We start from the raw sequence: 15,969 nt of genomic DNA on the forward strand, positions 1-15,969 counted from the left end.
CCACCAGTCTAGAGTACTCTGGAGGGAAAAAGAACTCTAACATTCTGGGAAAAGTCCAGGGGTTGATTCTCATTGGTCTGGTAAGGTCACGTGCTCCTCCCTGAGCCAATCTCTGTGGCTGGGTGTGCATGGGACACGGATGACCTAGGCAGAGGTCACTCACCCATTCCCGCAGCCAGAGTATTATGTCAGGCCCCGCAAAGTGAAGTTGAGAGTTTGGGAGGCACAGTTCCCAAAGGAAAGTAGAGGTACCGTTACCAGGAGAAAAAGGGGTGGGTGCTGGGCAGCACCGATGCAAATGTCTGCAGTGGCCTGAGTGCATCTAGCTGAGGATCCAAAGGAGCGATTTTACCCACCACTAGTGGGTAGACAGAGAAATTAATGGTTGAAATTAATGGAATGAAAACTGACAAAAATCTCCCTGCAAGGCAATCTAATGAGTATCAACAACCTTAAAAGCTTAGTTCCTCTAACCAAAGTATTCCCCCTCCAGGAATGTATCCAAAATTAAATAGCAGCTCTGTCCAAGAATATTAAAAGACAAAATATGTTCACTTTAGCCTTGTTTCTATTTTGGAAAAAAGGAAATACCTTGAGTATACACTAATAGAAAATTCATTAAATGTATTAAGTTATATTTATATTAGCAAACATGTTGCAGCTAAAAGAAAACTAGTTTTTAACTTTAATAGTTCCTGTCAGTGAGACCTACCAGACACCTAGAGGACACTTCACGCATCAACACATTCCTGAAAAGCCACCAGCTACTGAAACTGACTCAAGAGGAAACAGAAAATCTGAACAGACCTACCACAAAGAAAGATTAAATTCGTAATTTAAAAACTATCCACAAAGAAAAGGTCAGGCCCAGATGACTTAACTGGCAAATTCTACCAAATGTTTAGAGAAGAATTAATACCAATCCTTCTCAGATGTCCAAAAAACAGAAGAGAAAAGAACACTTCCTAACTCATTCTCAGAGGCCTGTATTTACCCTCATGCCAAAGCCAGACAAAGAACCACAATAAAGCCACAGACTAATACGCCTTATGAATATAGATGCGGAAGTCCTCAACAAAATGCTAGGCAAATACAATCCAATGACATTAAAAAGATTACATACCATGACTAATTATCCCAGAAATGCAAGGATGGTTCAACATAATAAAATCAATCAATGTAACACCACCTTACACAGAATGAAGAAAAAACCATATGACCACAGTAGGTGCTGCACTTGGCCATGTACGAGTGATGGGTGCGATGAGCCTGGCTCCAGCCAAGGGTGAAGCCCAGCTTGGCCACTGACTGAAGGGTGTGTTGCTGGCAAGGAGGGATGGGGCCAGAGGGCTGGGCTTCCAGAGCCTGGGAACCCTCCAGCAGGGGCGTGGGACCTCAGGCAGGAAAGGCCTTCCTCACTTAAGAGGCCCCTTTGATGGCTGAAATCCATAGAGGAAGGACAAGAACCACTCCCGTTTGCTGAGCAGTGATAGGTACCAGGCGCCGTGCTGAGATACTTAGTGCCCACAACCACCTCGTGAGGGAGGCCCATTGCTACCCCTGGTTGCAGGTGAGAGCTCCTGAGGCTCAGGGTGAGCCACACAGCTGCTCAGGGATAGAACCAGGACCCAGAAGACTCAGCCTGACACTAAGCTGTAACTTTTGACCACCACTGTGCTCCTAGTGCACAGGTGTTGCTAAAATGAGTAAAGGGCCCAGCAAGCTATGTGGGGCCTGAAACTACTCCAGTGAAAAGGAAAGCCTTGCAGGCAGACAGAGCTCTGGGCTTGCACCCTGGGAGGGCAGCTCAAGAACCATTGGAGCACAGATTAGTCATCTAATCCTCTGAGCCTCAGTTTCCTCCTTGGTTAAAGTGGGAATGTATAGTCTTGGTGGCCTGTTGTAATTAAACTGGACAGTGAATGTAAAATCACAATGAGCACAGAGCCTGACCCGAAATAGATGCTAGGCACCGTTCTCACCAGAGAGGCTGCTGAGCACCATGAAGAGGACAGAGCTGGGGCCGCACAGACAGGGAGAAAGTGCCTCTGGAAGTCTGGCAGCTCTGCTCCTTTGTACGAATGCGGTTTTTGGCTTTGCTTCCCACGAGTGAGCGACAGGAGCACCTTTTAAATAAAAAGGGTCTCTGGGATTTATTTGTAAAGTCAGAAAAGGGCAAGTTGAGAAGAAAACAAAGGAGAAACTAGATGAAATAAAAAACATGGATGGCAGCTTAAAACAGGCAAGGAAACTGGGCTGCGTCCCTCCCAGGTGTAGGAGGACGATGGGAAGGGTTGTGGCCTGGGCTGAGTCCCAGGAAAGGAAAGGTCAAGTGTGGCTGAGAAGGAATCAAGCCAGGTTCCTTTCCTTACTTAGCCTGCCTCACCAAGGCAGGAATGGTTCAGTTAAGTAGCTCAAAGGGGTTGGATTGTCCTGGGCTTCTCACCAGTTTTAAAGCCCTCCCCTTACCCTGCCTGGGTAGCTCAGTTGATTAGACCATCACCCTGATACATCAAGGTTGCAAGTTCAATCCCTGGTCAGGACACATGTAAGAATCAAACAAAGGATACAGAAGTAAGTAGAACAACAAATAAATGGAATTTTCTTTTTTCCCCCCTTCTCTCTCTCTTCCCCTCTCTAAATATCAATATATTAAAAACAACAACAAAAAAAACCCTTTCCTTAAGGCCAAAAGATTCTTTTGTTCAACCTTTTCTCCTTTGAAGAAGAAAAACCTCTTCTGAAGGGTGACATCCCTGCCTGGGAAGCAGAGGCTCCTCCCAGCCCTCACAAGCTCTTTGCAACCTTGTCCCAGCTCAGGGAGACAAGCTTTTGTGCTGAGTCAGTTTGGCTGCCTTCCAGCTAAGGGAGTGGAGACCGCAATGCAGGGGCCATTAAAGGAACTATTTTTAGGCCCCATTTCAATCTTATTCAGCACAGGCTGTGAGATGCAAGGCCTGAAGGTGGCCAGACCAAGGGGATGCTGGCAGGGAGAGTCCCAGGCAAGTAGGTCAGAGAAAAGACAAGGAGTGCTCATTTGTGAAGTGGAAGAAGTGCCCAGAGACCCATGCTGCTGCCCAAGGCACAGAAGACAGAAGAGGGGGAGCTGCTCACAGAGAAAGGGGTCCTTCTGCATGATTAGAGAAGTCACCAATAAAACGGAAGGAAGAAAGCACAGCAACTTCTAAAGAGACTAGGGCCATGTGCACCTGGGGAGTTTGTTAAAAATACACTGCCTCAGGCCCATCTTGGGTCCATTGAGTCCAAATATTACAATGGGGTGTGGGAATCTGTATTGCTAGTTGGCTCCCAGGATGGGTGATTCATGCATGTTGAAGTTCAAGGACCTCTGGGCTGGACAGTACCCACCTCCGGAATTCAAAGGAATGATGTAGGATGATGGCAAAGAGAGGCACAGGTGGTGGTGACTATTTCAGAGCCCCCGGAAGTGCCCTTCTCCACTCGTCACTGGACTCAGGCTTCCATCTGTAAAATAAAGGGACCTGGCAGGGCCAGGAGTCTCCCAGTTCCTCAGAAAACCCTCGTCAATGGGTGCTCAGCGAGCGGCTGAGAGGACAGGGGCATAGCAACTTTTATACCAGCGGTGCCTGTTATCCGAAGATAATGGGCAATCCACTCAGAGTGCATACACACGCATACACTGGGACCAAACTTCAAAGTATGTGGTGGGAGGAAAAAACCATTTGATCGGGACAATCACCTAAATAAAATTTACATATACTGAAAGTTGCTAAAAGAGTAAATCTTAAGTTTTTATCACAGAACAATTACTCATGTGAGGTGATGACGTGGTAACTGACCTTACCATGGTGACCACTGTGCACCCGAAACTTACACATGGTGCGTCAGTTACAACTCAATAAAGCTGAAGAGGACTTAAAGTCATCTTGTGGCTTGCAAACTTTAAATTATACTGCAACTATGTAATAATTCTTCAATATTCTTACCCCTTTGTATCTTCTTCTTAAGATGAATAAAGAACGAAGAGTGCTGAGCTGAGGGAGTACAATTTTTGACAAAACTGTCCAAGAACACTCGATGCCGTCCTTCACTGTGTTCGACTTCTGCCAGATTCCAAAGGAGGTAATTTTGCAAGCATGTTAAAAGCTGCTACTTATTTCCCCAGGACTTCTCTTAATCCTCCGAGAGTCAAACCGTTATTTTTGGAGGCACTTAGCCTGTTATCGCTGTGAAGATTCTCATGTGTCACCTGGACCCGCGCTGCCTGAGCCCTGCTGCGCAGCAGCTCTGCAAGTGATGCTCCACCATCACTCATCACCTTCATAAATCCTGCAAGATTTACAATTATTCTTTGTGATATATTTGTCACCTATTTGCACTGCACTGTCAGACATTCGTGACACCCAGCGATCAGAAAATCTGGCCATCAGAGGCACTGACAGGCCCAGTGGAAGGAAGAGCTTTTGCCCTTGTGCTGTGCTGACTTCGGCTTGCCCTGCCACCTCCTAGGTCTTAGAATAATAAATACCAAGATAATGAGGATGGCCGGGAGTGGAAACAACTAAGTTGAATGTGCACAGGCAGGCAGCATCTCTGTACACTCAGAATCTTTTGCACTGGGCTTGGGCTGTGGCTTCTACAGACGGCAAAGGCCGCCCCTTTCCTCCCAAAAGAGCCACAAGACAAAGGCCACTTGGTCAGATGATACTTTAATCAGCTGGAAATATAAAACCTGCCTTTGGAGACTATCAGGGGCCACATGTGGAACCGAACCGAGGAGAGCAGAGGCACAGCACTGAGGGCCTAGGGGGAAAGGACAGGCCGAGCAGGAGGTCAGCGATGGCTGAAGAATCCTTGAGGATGGTTGTATTTAAACGGCTTCATCCTGCTGGGACCACTAGAGAAACAGAAGAGAGACCAGTTAATACCACGCCCTTTGCGCTGACAGCATGAACTATGGTTATCCACACAGTACTGTACAGCTGTTAGGGGAAAAAAGGAACGTGCGAGACTGCAGAACAGTATGTAAGGTGTGATACCATTTTTGTACAGATGTCTCTATATAACTGCAAATGCATGAACACAGGCCTGGAAGGGACCTCGCTGACCATGTGCACTTCTGGGGATGGGGCTCAGGCACGCTCATTTTTAGTGTTTTTATACAACTCTTCACTGATGTTTCTATGTTTAACAACAAACATGGTTTTGTGCTATAATTTAAAAAAAAATTTTAAAACCTCCTTTGCAGGAGATTCCCATGCAGGTGGGAGTCTGAAGTCAGGCGATAAAAAGAATCTGCACTAAGTGCCTACCTCTTAGATACTACTTCTATAATTTTATAGATTTTACAGATGAGAAAACAGGCTGAGGGAGTTAAACTATCTGCCCAATAGTATATAGTCAGAAGGGAGCAGAGCCCGAACTCAAAACCAGGACTGATGCCAAATCATCCACCTCATGAAGCTTAGGGGCTTCCTGGGCACCAAGCAAAACTTCACCCAGGGCCCTCCTCCACACGACTCCACAGTAACTGATGTCCAGGTCCAGGGCCTCCCGCATTCATCCATGACTGACATTCAATGGGAACCACTAGCAACACCTTTGATCTTGGTCTGAGTAAGGGAAGGTGGGAAGGAGTGTGTGTCAGGGACTGTAGAGATGAGGGGAGAAAAAAGGTTTCAATTCTAACAGCAGGACACCTGCTGTTACCTAAGTGCAGGCTTATTCATTTTGCCTGCACTGTGCTTGGCACTTTACATGCTCCATCTGGGTTAATTTCATCCTCCCTGAATTCACACCTGAAGTGAATGCTGTATTACCAATTAGGAATCTGAAGCTCAAAGGGACTAAGTGTAGACCCTAGTCACACAGGTAGGAGCAGCAATTTGAATCTAGGTCTTCCTGGCCTCAAAGCTTTTGCTCATAACTAGGATGCTGTATACCTGCCGACGCCAGAAGGGCACTGTTATCAGCTAAGTCTAAGTGTACAGCCGAACCCACAGACTGCAGGTACCCACCCAGCCTCTGTAAACTTTTTGTGCTGAATGTTGGGACCGACTATGCTAAATAAAATTTGTTGCATTGAACAACAACAACAAAACCAGCCCCTTGGCCTGATCCCAATGGTCAGCTGGACTTTAGGCCAAGAACCTCGCATCCCACCAGTCATGGAGTTAATTAGATCTGAGAGGCCAAAGAAGCACCTTCCCGGAATTCCCTCAGAGGAGCTCAGCCTAGGTGACACACAGCACTTCACAAAACGGGTCCTTTGGGAACCATTAGATAACAGGAAACAAACAGTGGCCATGTGAGAGATGCCACCCTCTAAATGTGCCAGAGCAGGCTGGGCAGGTGGGAAGAGCCGAGGCCGCACACAGACCCACTAGGGAGAGCAAGGCCTGGACGGCACCAACACCCAGCCCCCAGCTCCACCTCCAGCAGCCACACGGGGGCTAGAGCTGGTTATTATCAGATAGCACCGCAGATGAGGCAGGACAAGGTGCCAGACAGGGGCCGGGGGGTGCTGGGGACAGCGTCCCCGGGCTGGGGCTGGCTGTCTGAGAAAGCGAGGAGCAAGTACAGCACCTCTCAGACTGACAGGGAACAGGGGGTGTCCCGGTTAGACACAAATGACAGCCCTTCCCCACCTCCCACCCCCGACACCACCCTTCCCCAAGCCCTTGTTCAGAAAAGAAGGGCAATGTGCCTGAGCAATGTGAACTCTGGAGTTGGGGAACGCACTCTAAAAACTTGAGTTAGGGGATGAAAGGGAGAGAAAGGACCCCGAAGAGAAAGGAAAAGTAGCTAGAAGCGCTGTGAAAGCAGGTATGCTGAACACCAGCCATCAGGGCCCGTTAGCACTTCCTGAGCCCCTGTCTATGCTAGGGACCATTCTGGAAGCTTTACATGAATCGTCTCTAGTTCATCATGAGCTGGAAGGTAGTATTTCCACTTCAGCCTTCAGACAACAGGCTCAGAGCTGAGCTGAAGTGACTCTGCCAGGGTCACACAGCTGGTGAGCAGCAAAACAGAGGTGCACTTGTGTCCATCTTATTCAGAGCTGGTTCCTTCTGTAAAGCCCGGCAGCCCAAAGCTGGTCCTCACAGATGAGTGAGCACCCTAGGAAGGGTGTAGCGGACTCTGGGGACCTGGAGACGTGTACAGAGTTTAAAAAGCTTATTTGGACAGTGCAGAGAGTAAAATTCAGCCAAATCCTCTTGGTTCACGGTCCGGTGCTGCTCACTAGTGGGTAGCCCCGCTGCAGGGGTGTCTAAAGAACAACTGGACCAGGCTGGTAGGAAATGCTGCCAGAAAAGTTTCAGCAAGGAGGCAGCAAACTCTCCCGAGGAAATCCAGCAGGGGGGCCTTAATTTCCTCTGTGAACAGAGAGGAGTGAATCTAGGAAGAGGTATGCCCTCGTGCCAGGCTCTGATCTGTGCTCCAAGTCCCCATGAGAGGCAGGACTGGAGCTCCCTGGTACTCTCGCCCCTCCCCTCACCGGAAAAGCCGCAGACACATCTTCTCCTGGGGGAATTCCTTGGGCCCCTCCACGCTGTCATCGTGGCTCTCAGTCTCCAGGTAGACGTCCAGCAGCACACACAGGCGCTGCAGCTGGTTGGTCAAGAGCTGATGGCCAGGCCGGGGGCCACACAGCTCCATGTAGCACACGTTGACCTCACTCTCCATGGCCTATGGGGTGGGAAGGCCAGAAACTCAGCATGACCTTCGGACTGCTGGGTCTGGCAGCTCCACGAGAACTGCAGCTGGGCCTCTGCAGAGGCTGGCCCACGCCCCATCAGCAGACCGGACCGCCCTGAGGCTCCCCCTACTCAAAACAATGGGGTCTTCCTGATTTGGACCCATGACTTTCCCTGCCTTGAACACCTGCAGCCCAGATGACAGAGGCAGCAGAGAAGGAATCTCGAGATGTGATCCAGTTCATAGGGTCAAACACACGCTCCACAGCCTTAAGGCCATCACAGAATCAAATCAATAGGTGTAATAACAATTAACAGCTGCAATGTCCTCATGCATCATCACATTCCAGCAATTCTATGCTTCTGAGTTAATTTACATTTTCACAGAAGCCCAAGACAACAACCTTTCAAGGCAGGCATTTATATTATCCCTATTTGATAAATGAGGTGAAACCTGTGGGCCCAAACCAGAAAACTGGTTGAGATGGGCCTAGGCTCTCTCCTCTCCTACACCATGCAGTGTTCAGTAAATCTGGCAGCCCCTCTGTCCTGGGGGTTATGCCAGCACCCAAGCCCTCAGCTGAGGCAGTTTCTGCCAAACCCACCTCCCCAAAGAGGCTCTTCCTGCTCCTCCCGTCACCCCTAGCAAGGCCTTACCCGAATATTGTCATCATTGCTGTTGGTCTTTTCCCCTTTCCAGTTCAGACAAAGCTGGAAAATGGGTGGGATGGAGGAGTAGCCAGGGTTCAGCACCACTGCAGCCTGGAGTTTGGCTGGGAAGAGGGGGCAAGGAGGAAAAATCAGTGCTGGGACCCAGCTTGCCAGCCACACACCACCCCTGTGGGGCCCCTCGTGCTAGCTCTGATGTCTCATTAATCTGAGTGCTTCGGAGCACATTCTGGTACTAAACTGACTTTCATTTGTTCTGGAATCTCCGAGTGTAATTGCCAGGTTGTAGAACAATGTCTGCGACACTGGTCCTTCCAAGGAGACAGGTATGTCTAGAGTCTAGGTATGCCTAGGGCTCCCCAGAGTCTGGTCCACATTAGGTCTGCCTAAGACTTCTATTTGCTCCTTTAACATAAATTTATTTTAATTTATTTGCCAGCAAGTTAAGGATTTTCCCACGTAAAGGCTTACTGTTTTTTCCAATATTATGTATTAGCTGTTACATCGGTCAAGTCTACCTTTATTCTGTTCCTTTTATTTTTAGGTATTTTGTATGTGAAACTTGTTGAAGCCAACATTACGGAGTGCTTACTCTATTTCTGAGCACTGAGCCATGACCCTTATGTGCACTTTATTCCTTCCTAAGGGATTCTGAGATGGGCATCGTCCCCGGCGTACATATAAAGAAACCAAGGCTCCGACAGAAACTTCCCAAAGGTCGGGCAGGTGCAAGGCAGCCGTGCTGCATTAACCAGAACTGCCTGATGTCAAGGCTGTGTGCACAATCATTGAATGAAATGTCTTATTTTTAAAGTGTTCACTTTTTTCTCTAGTGAAAGTCTTTATAATTTTCAATAGGGTGACATTTATCCTCTCCACCAATGGGCTAAGCATCCCATTCTTTTTTCAGGATTTAAGAGAGAGAAAAAAAGAAGTCTTTGACTACACCAGTAATTCAAGTAACAGCAATAGGGAAGTGCAGGTTAAGAAGACAGTTCCTTCCTGACGGCCACAAAAACATTAAGTATAAAGTGATTCCTTTCTCTACTGTTTGTGCCTCTGTCCAAAGAGCCTGCATACACTTCTGGGTAGATCTCTGTTCACCAAGTTTTTGTTTTAATCCATACTATGTAAACTTTTCAATATGATCTGCTGTATGACTTTAGGATTAAATATGTATTTGGGCTTGTTGCCCACTTGTTCATTTAAATTTCACCCGGATTTTTCAAATTCTACAATACAGCTGATGAAAATTTTAATTATGACACTCACTCTGTGTATGAGCCTAGAAAATTTCATATCTTTCCAAGCTTTTGTCTCCTCAACCGGGAAGCAGAGGTGATGTCTTCCAATGACTTCCCTCCCACCCGTGGGACTCTGTAAACTTCTTGGACTGCATATTTTGTGCCCTTTCAAAACAGTACCCTATGGTGTTTTGGGATGAGGTAGAAGTATATTTTAAAAGAGGAGAGGATGCAAAGCAAAAGCACAAATTCCACACAGTGGTCATCTGCCATGAGGGAGTGGATGAAGTGGAATCAGGGGCCTTGACTGTGTCTGAAATACTTAATTTCCTCGGAATATTTTTATTTTAAAAAATATTTTATTTATTTATTTTCAGAGGGAGAGCAAAGGAGGGAGAAAGAGAGGGAAGGAAACACCCATGTGTGAGAGAAACATGGATCAGCTGCCTCTCACATTGCCCCAACTGGGGACCTGGCCCGCAACCCAGGCCTGTGCCCTGATTGAGAATTGAACTGGCAACCCTTTGGTCTGCAGGCCAGCGCTCAATCAGCTGAGCCACACCAGCCAGGGTTCTTCAGATTATTTTTTTCCTTTTCTTTTTTATTCCCCCCCCCCCAGACTATTTTTAAACACACACATACACGAGAGAGAGAGAAGGGGAGAAATTGGGGTAAAGAAACTCTAACATCAAAGAGTAGAACCTTTCCTTACATTTCTTGCACTGTCTTAAAACTACAGACCACTTCCTCGACTCTGTGGCAACCATACCAAGCCCCAGGGATCAGATTCTGCTGTCAGTACCAGGCCTGCCGAGGCTGGGCCGGACAATAGCACCACAGAGAGTATCTGGGTGGCTCCTGCAAGAAGTCCTAGCGAATCAGATGCCAGGACACCTGTGAGGAATCAGGTTTTGATGCCTCCAAAATGAGTGCAGAAACGGCAGAGAGGGAGGAAGGTCCTGCCATCCTGTACTTCACAACCTGGCAGGGACATGTCGGCCCTCCTGTGAGGAGGGGGAAGAACCCAGAAAGCCAAAGTCCAAGAGCTCAGGGTAAGAGGTCAGGCTGGGTTTGAGACTAAGTCTTCACTCCCTCATTCATAAAAGGGGAACCACCCCCCCAGGACTGTCATGAGAATTCAGTGAAATAAAGCATGTATGTGACTGTGCTGCAGAACAAGTCCTTGCCAACAATGGCTCCCAACATTCATCACTAAGTCCCTGCAGCAGGATTCCAGATCTTTCACTTTCTTTGGGCAACCACCACCAATGTTTTATTCTCAGCCAATCCCCCTGCCTAGAACCTCGGCTACCAACAGAACAAATTACCTGTGCCCCTTTCCACAAGTGCCATGTAGTAGAGATTGGTGTCCCCGGCCAGTCCAGCCTCCACAATGTCTTTGGTGAAAGGCAGCTCCTAGAAACCACCACGGACAAGGCATGAACTGCTGGCTCCTCTAGTCAAGCCTCCTGCCCTTCTGATGGAGGGGCAGAAACCAAAAGGAGACACGGGCCTACAGTCACCAGGACAGCAACACCGACCCGTCACTCCTCTACCTACCATGTAATCCTCATGGGCAATCGTCACCCACTTCACCAGGCGAGAGACAACCTTTGCAGGGAAGAGGTACTGGCAATCGCTGGTAACTGGTATAATGCCGTGTTCTGAAAGACAGCAAGATAGGTGGTGTCATAGGTAGAAATCAGGGGCCACAATTAGGTGACTAGCATCCTCTGGAGTGTTCAGATGGCCCTGAAAGATGTCCAGGTATACCTGGCACTCAGTAGGTGCCCAGGTCAACATGTGCCAGGAATGTAGGCATAGCAACCTGACCTTCACCTAGGACTACGTGCTTGTGGCCACACTGAGCACCAGCATTCATGATGCTTTATCCTTAAGCAAATGATGGTCAGCAAAAACAAGAACCCCCGGCAGCCAAAACCAGTGACTGTGCCTCTGCAGCAGTGACTGTTAATTAGATCAAATAGCCGAGAGGGCTGTGTTTTCAAGGCTGACCTTGATGGAGGAAATGACTGAGATGTTCTGTGTCAGTTCCTCTAAGGGAAAAAGGCTGGATAACTGCTCCAGCATAAATTCCTGCTGGCATCTCAATAAGCAAATATGCCAACACAGTAAATGCTGTCCAGGATGACAATCATCCAACCTTGAGACAAAACGAATTCAGCAATGCAATACGGATGGGGAGAGAGGCCAAGGGACAAGCAATGCTGCTCTGGAGAGCTCAGGGTCCACACGGAGAACAAGAGCTGAACTAGGGGGCAGGGTCTCTACAGGGACCCCGAGAAGCCAATGTCTTTCCTGACAGTGACTCCTAGATCAGAAAGATCTTAAGCCTCAAGTACCTTGTACAGGATAAGCCCTTGACAAGATTTACTGAATCAATAAGTGAAAAGAAGCCCCCATACGGCCACTACCTTGGTTAGCAGCTCATCAGAATCACCTGGGAGTTTATGAAAAACAGAGGAGCTCAGCCTTACCCTGGAGAGTGTTAGCTCAGTAGGTCTCGGGGGAGGAAAGAGGGGTGGATTTCTGGACAGCTGTATTCAAATAAGCTGGAGGTAAGCTCCACAAACCATGAACTGGCCTTGTACGAAGTATCTGCAGAATGCACACCAAAGTCTGATGTGCACTAACAGGACAAGCTGCTCCTGACCAACTTGTACCACCAGAAGGCTTTGGGCCCCCTCTGCAAGGACCATCCTGACGGCCCCAAGGGGAGCTCAGATCTTGTTTGGGTGGGCCTGCAGATCTCTCCAGTGGCCCTGCCAATACCTCTGCTCAGCAATAGCCGGAAATCCAGCCCTCTTTGATTTGCTGTCAGGATTTCAGACATCTGAGCGAAGGGCTAAGTTTTTTTTGTCTCTGGGTGGCTCTCAAGCCATAGCACTAACCACAGGCTTACCCAGGGATGCAAACTGTTTGTGGAGGGCCAGGCGGGACTGCACTCTGGTCTTCAGCAGTTTCATGGTGGTCTCCATGTGGCTGGCGCTCAGTGAGTGGTCAGCAATCACCGTTTGCTGTGGATGACAGTAGGTGGCGCACCTGAGTGCACCCTGGCCCTTCCTCCAGGCACTGCCCCTCTCCTAGGACCTTCCTGCTTGCCTGTGGCAGCCAAGATCACTCATGCCCCGAGGTGGGCACCTTACGGAAAAGGCAGGGGTTACCTGCTATGACAGACCCGATGCTCAGTCCCAGCAGGAACGACACAAGTTGCTGGGTTCTTAAGAGGCTGTGGCCATCTCCTGAGAAAAGGAAAGCTTCTGCTAAGGTGCCAGATCCCCTGGGTTTCTGCTTATAGTTCATTTTTGGCCTCTTCGTACACGAGACCATGGGGTAGCAGAGCCTAGAACTGTGCTATACCCAGAGCAAGGACCCAAGTTACTTTGACCTAGAGGGTGTCTAGACTGATGGAGAAGGCCCTAAATACCTGTAGGGCTTGGACATTTTAGTGTCCTGAGGGGAGGGAGGACAGATCATATTCCTGAAGGAAAGCACTCTGCTAATTAAAGCCCCCAAAGGCCATCAGAAGCCTTTCTGGAGTCTGTATGGGTAGAGGGGAGGTAGAGCTCTACAGCTAAGAAGACTGGATCAGCGTACACACCTGGGGATGCTCTTTGGGGAAGTGGAGGCCACCCAGCTTCTGTACCCACAAATAGGGGTGACCTAGCTCAAGCACGTAGTCTCTCAAAGTCAGGATGCTGCATAAAAGAATAAAATGACCTTTGTAAGTCCTTTCTGCAATGGTCCCATGACAGAGCCTTCCTCCCATCCACCCCAAACAGGCCGGTCCCGCAGACTCAGCCATGCTTACAGCCGGGCAGCCAGCACAGCCTCTGGACTCTATTGGCTCCCTGCTGTCAATTCCATCTCCCACGTTCACTTTTCCTTTTCTCCTGACAGCCCTCACTCCATAAGCAAATCTCAATGAAAGGGCATTGCACTTGATCCCCTTACCAATTTACCAACTTATAAAATATTTTAAATGTTTTTAATTCTCAGAGAATTAAAATGTTAGAACTTTTTATGATATCACGAGTTCTTACCATGTTCCCCAAGTTTTGACCCACCCTTCCTGCCCATCCATGACCTCCATTTGCCTCATAAGCAGGAAAGGTCATGTGTTGCCTTCTCTCAATACGGCAATGTCTCTTGCCCCACGGCCCCTACCCTCTGAGAGGCTACTGGCCTTGAGCCACCAGAAAAACTCAGAAGCAGAGGCTGACAGAGGAGGAAACACGGCTGACTCACCCAACTTTATCAAACTGGTACTGATTGGCTGGATTCGGAGTTTTCTTTCCATGATCCCCAGGATACAAACAGCTCAGGACTGAGTCAGGAGACAGCAAGTCACTGGAAAGGCAGAAGACCGCAGTGAGAATGCCGTCCCACACAGTGTCTTGGGGCAGATGTGGGTGTTCAGGGACAGCAGGGCCACCTCCCACTAATGACCAATGTCACCGTTTATTGAATGCTTCCTGTGAGTCAGATCCTTTACACACCTGAGGTGATTGGATCTCCATAACCTCAATGAGGTAGGGAGTATTATCATCTTCATCTTACAGAAGAGAAACTCAAGGCTTTCAAAGATATGGCTTGTCCAAAATCACACTGCTCCTACGTGCTGAAGCTGGGATTTGCACTATCGTAATTAAAGGCAGTTGTACTCTTAACCACTAAATTACGGAAAACAAAACAACAAAAACAAAACTCCTGTCCCTTCAAGACTTATATGGTGACCAAGGCCTTACCTAAGGGCAGCAAAACCCCATGATACTGGAAAGAGAAATAATCATAATTTTACAGGAGCAGAGATTCCTCATGACCCTAAAAGGAAGTACGCAGCCATGGTGCTGTATCACTTGACCAAATTTCATGCTGCTCACGAGAAAGATCCCTTTTATATTCCCAGAAAAGGACATTATCACATGCACAGGAGACAAGGTGACCCAGTGCTGTAAGCAGATAGGCAGTGATGCCACTGCCACCTACCTGGAATGATTAGGGCACAGCCCGTAATTGAATGTGACAGGCGGAGAAGAGACTGAGTGGAAGGGGAGGATAATGGAGTAATCTGATCACAAAGGACAACAGACCCTATTCTTTCCCAGAACCAGCACAGGGTTCTCCATTTTCTCAGGAACAGCAGCAGGAGCAACTCCGCAGAAGGGGGATCCTGCCGCTCTGAGCCCCCAGTGTGCCTTCGGGACTTAATACTGGGGCAGTGGCAGCTTCGGGCTCTTCTCGGCTCTGCCTCCCCTCCCCCCAGCACCTGCCCCTTTCTTTGCCTCACATGAGAAATGGGCTAGAAAATAAATAAGAATTGCCAGTCTTTGGGCCAATGTTTAGCGACTATTACCAACAGAATGAATCAACCAAAATAAAACAGAGTAGCTAAAACTGCACATGATATGGGTTTCTAACTGACAAAACTTGCTGTAATCATCAAATCTTCTTGACGAAACTTACATCTGTAATATGTGTCTTAAGACAAATGATTTTGGTAAAAATGACAGACATGCAAGGGGAAGCTACACACAGTCATAAAAATACAACACCAAAACACAAAAAGAAAAACTATTCAAGTACTCAAATCTTTGTTATAAAATTTTAATGAAAAAAGGATTTAAAAAACGTTGGTAAAATAATAATGGAAAATGATTAAAAATAGTTTAATGGCTTCATGAAAAATTAATGAATTAAAAAGCCCCAATGAGATCATTCTGGAAAATAATTTCTTCAGGAAAATTCAGCCAGGCTGGCATAATTCTGATGAAAATGTTTGTATTAAAAACACTAATTCCCTAATGAAGTACTAGATCCTGACAACAGTCATCCATATTGCCAACACCACAGAGAGAGATTGCCCGGCTCTCCTGACGGAAACACTGGAGAACATCCGTGACACAGTCCTGCCCTCCTGACCCCCTCCAAAAAAACCAAAATGGAATTTTATCAAGCCTCTCAATCTAACTACAATTGACACGAAATACACACAGAAGGAGTAACCCATAAAATTGTACTGCAGGAATGCAATCATCGAAACCTAATTCTGGGGGAAACCTACAGTGCACAGAAACACACTTTCTCAACAAATCAAAAGATCGCAGAGACATCCGGAAGAAAAGAGGCTTGGAAGAAACTTCACCCAATTGCAACACACAGACCTTACAGAGATCCTGAGTCAAAACCCAAATTATAAAAACCAAACTAAACAATTAACAAAAAACATTCATGAGAAAACCACAGAAATTTGAACTCTGACTGACTGGCTATTGGGTGAGATTAAGGAATTAGCATAAACAGTAATTATATTGAACAACAAAAAAGTAGATAGATACCTAACACCATACACCAGG

General features: G+C 47.6%; 1 protein-coding gene across 3 annotated transcripts in view; it reads right to left on the bottom strand.

The window, feature by feature from the left end:
• Window positions 1-4,674: 4,674 nt before the first annotated feature.
• THOC5 (THO complex subunit 5) overlaps window positions 4,675-15,969 on the bottom strand; it is a 31,976-nt gene continuing 20,681 nt past the window's right edge. For all 3 annotated transcript variants that reach the window (XM_037153268.2, XM_037153269.2, XM_037153267.2), the window contains 8 exons: window positions 13,862-13,963; window positions 13,215-13,311; window positions 12,516-12,630; window positions 11,153-11,256; window positions 10,921-11,008; window positions 8,337-8,452; window positions 7,481-7,671; window positions 4,675-4,879 (listed from right to left, as the gene is read on the bottom strand). In XM_037153268.2, the coding sequence (XP_037009163.1) occupies window positions 4,816-4,879; window positions 7,481-7,671; window positions 8,337-8,452; window positions 10,921-11,008; window positions 11,153-11,256; window positions 12,516-12,630; window positions 13,215-13,311; window positions 13,862-13,963 (877 nt within the window). In that variant the 3' untranslated portion in view covers window positions 4,675-4,815. The remainder of the gene's footprint in view (window positions 4,880-7,480; window positions 7,672-8,336; window positions 8,453-10,920; window positions 11,009-11,152; window positions 11,257-12,515; window positions 12,631-13,214; window positions 13,312-13,861; window positions 13,964-15,969) is intronic.

Source organism: Artibeus jamaicensis, unplaced genomic scaffold (genome assembly GCF_021234435.1).
Source record: "Artibeus jamaicensis isolate MK-2021 breed Jamaican fruit bat unplaced genomic scaffold, CSHL_Jam_final contig_525, whole genome shotgun sequence".
Classification (NCBI taxonomy): Eukaryota; Metazoa; Chordata; class Mammalia; order Chiroptera; family Phyllostomidae; genus Artibeus; species Artibeus jamaicensis.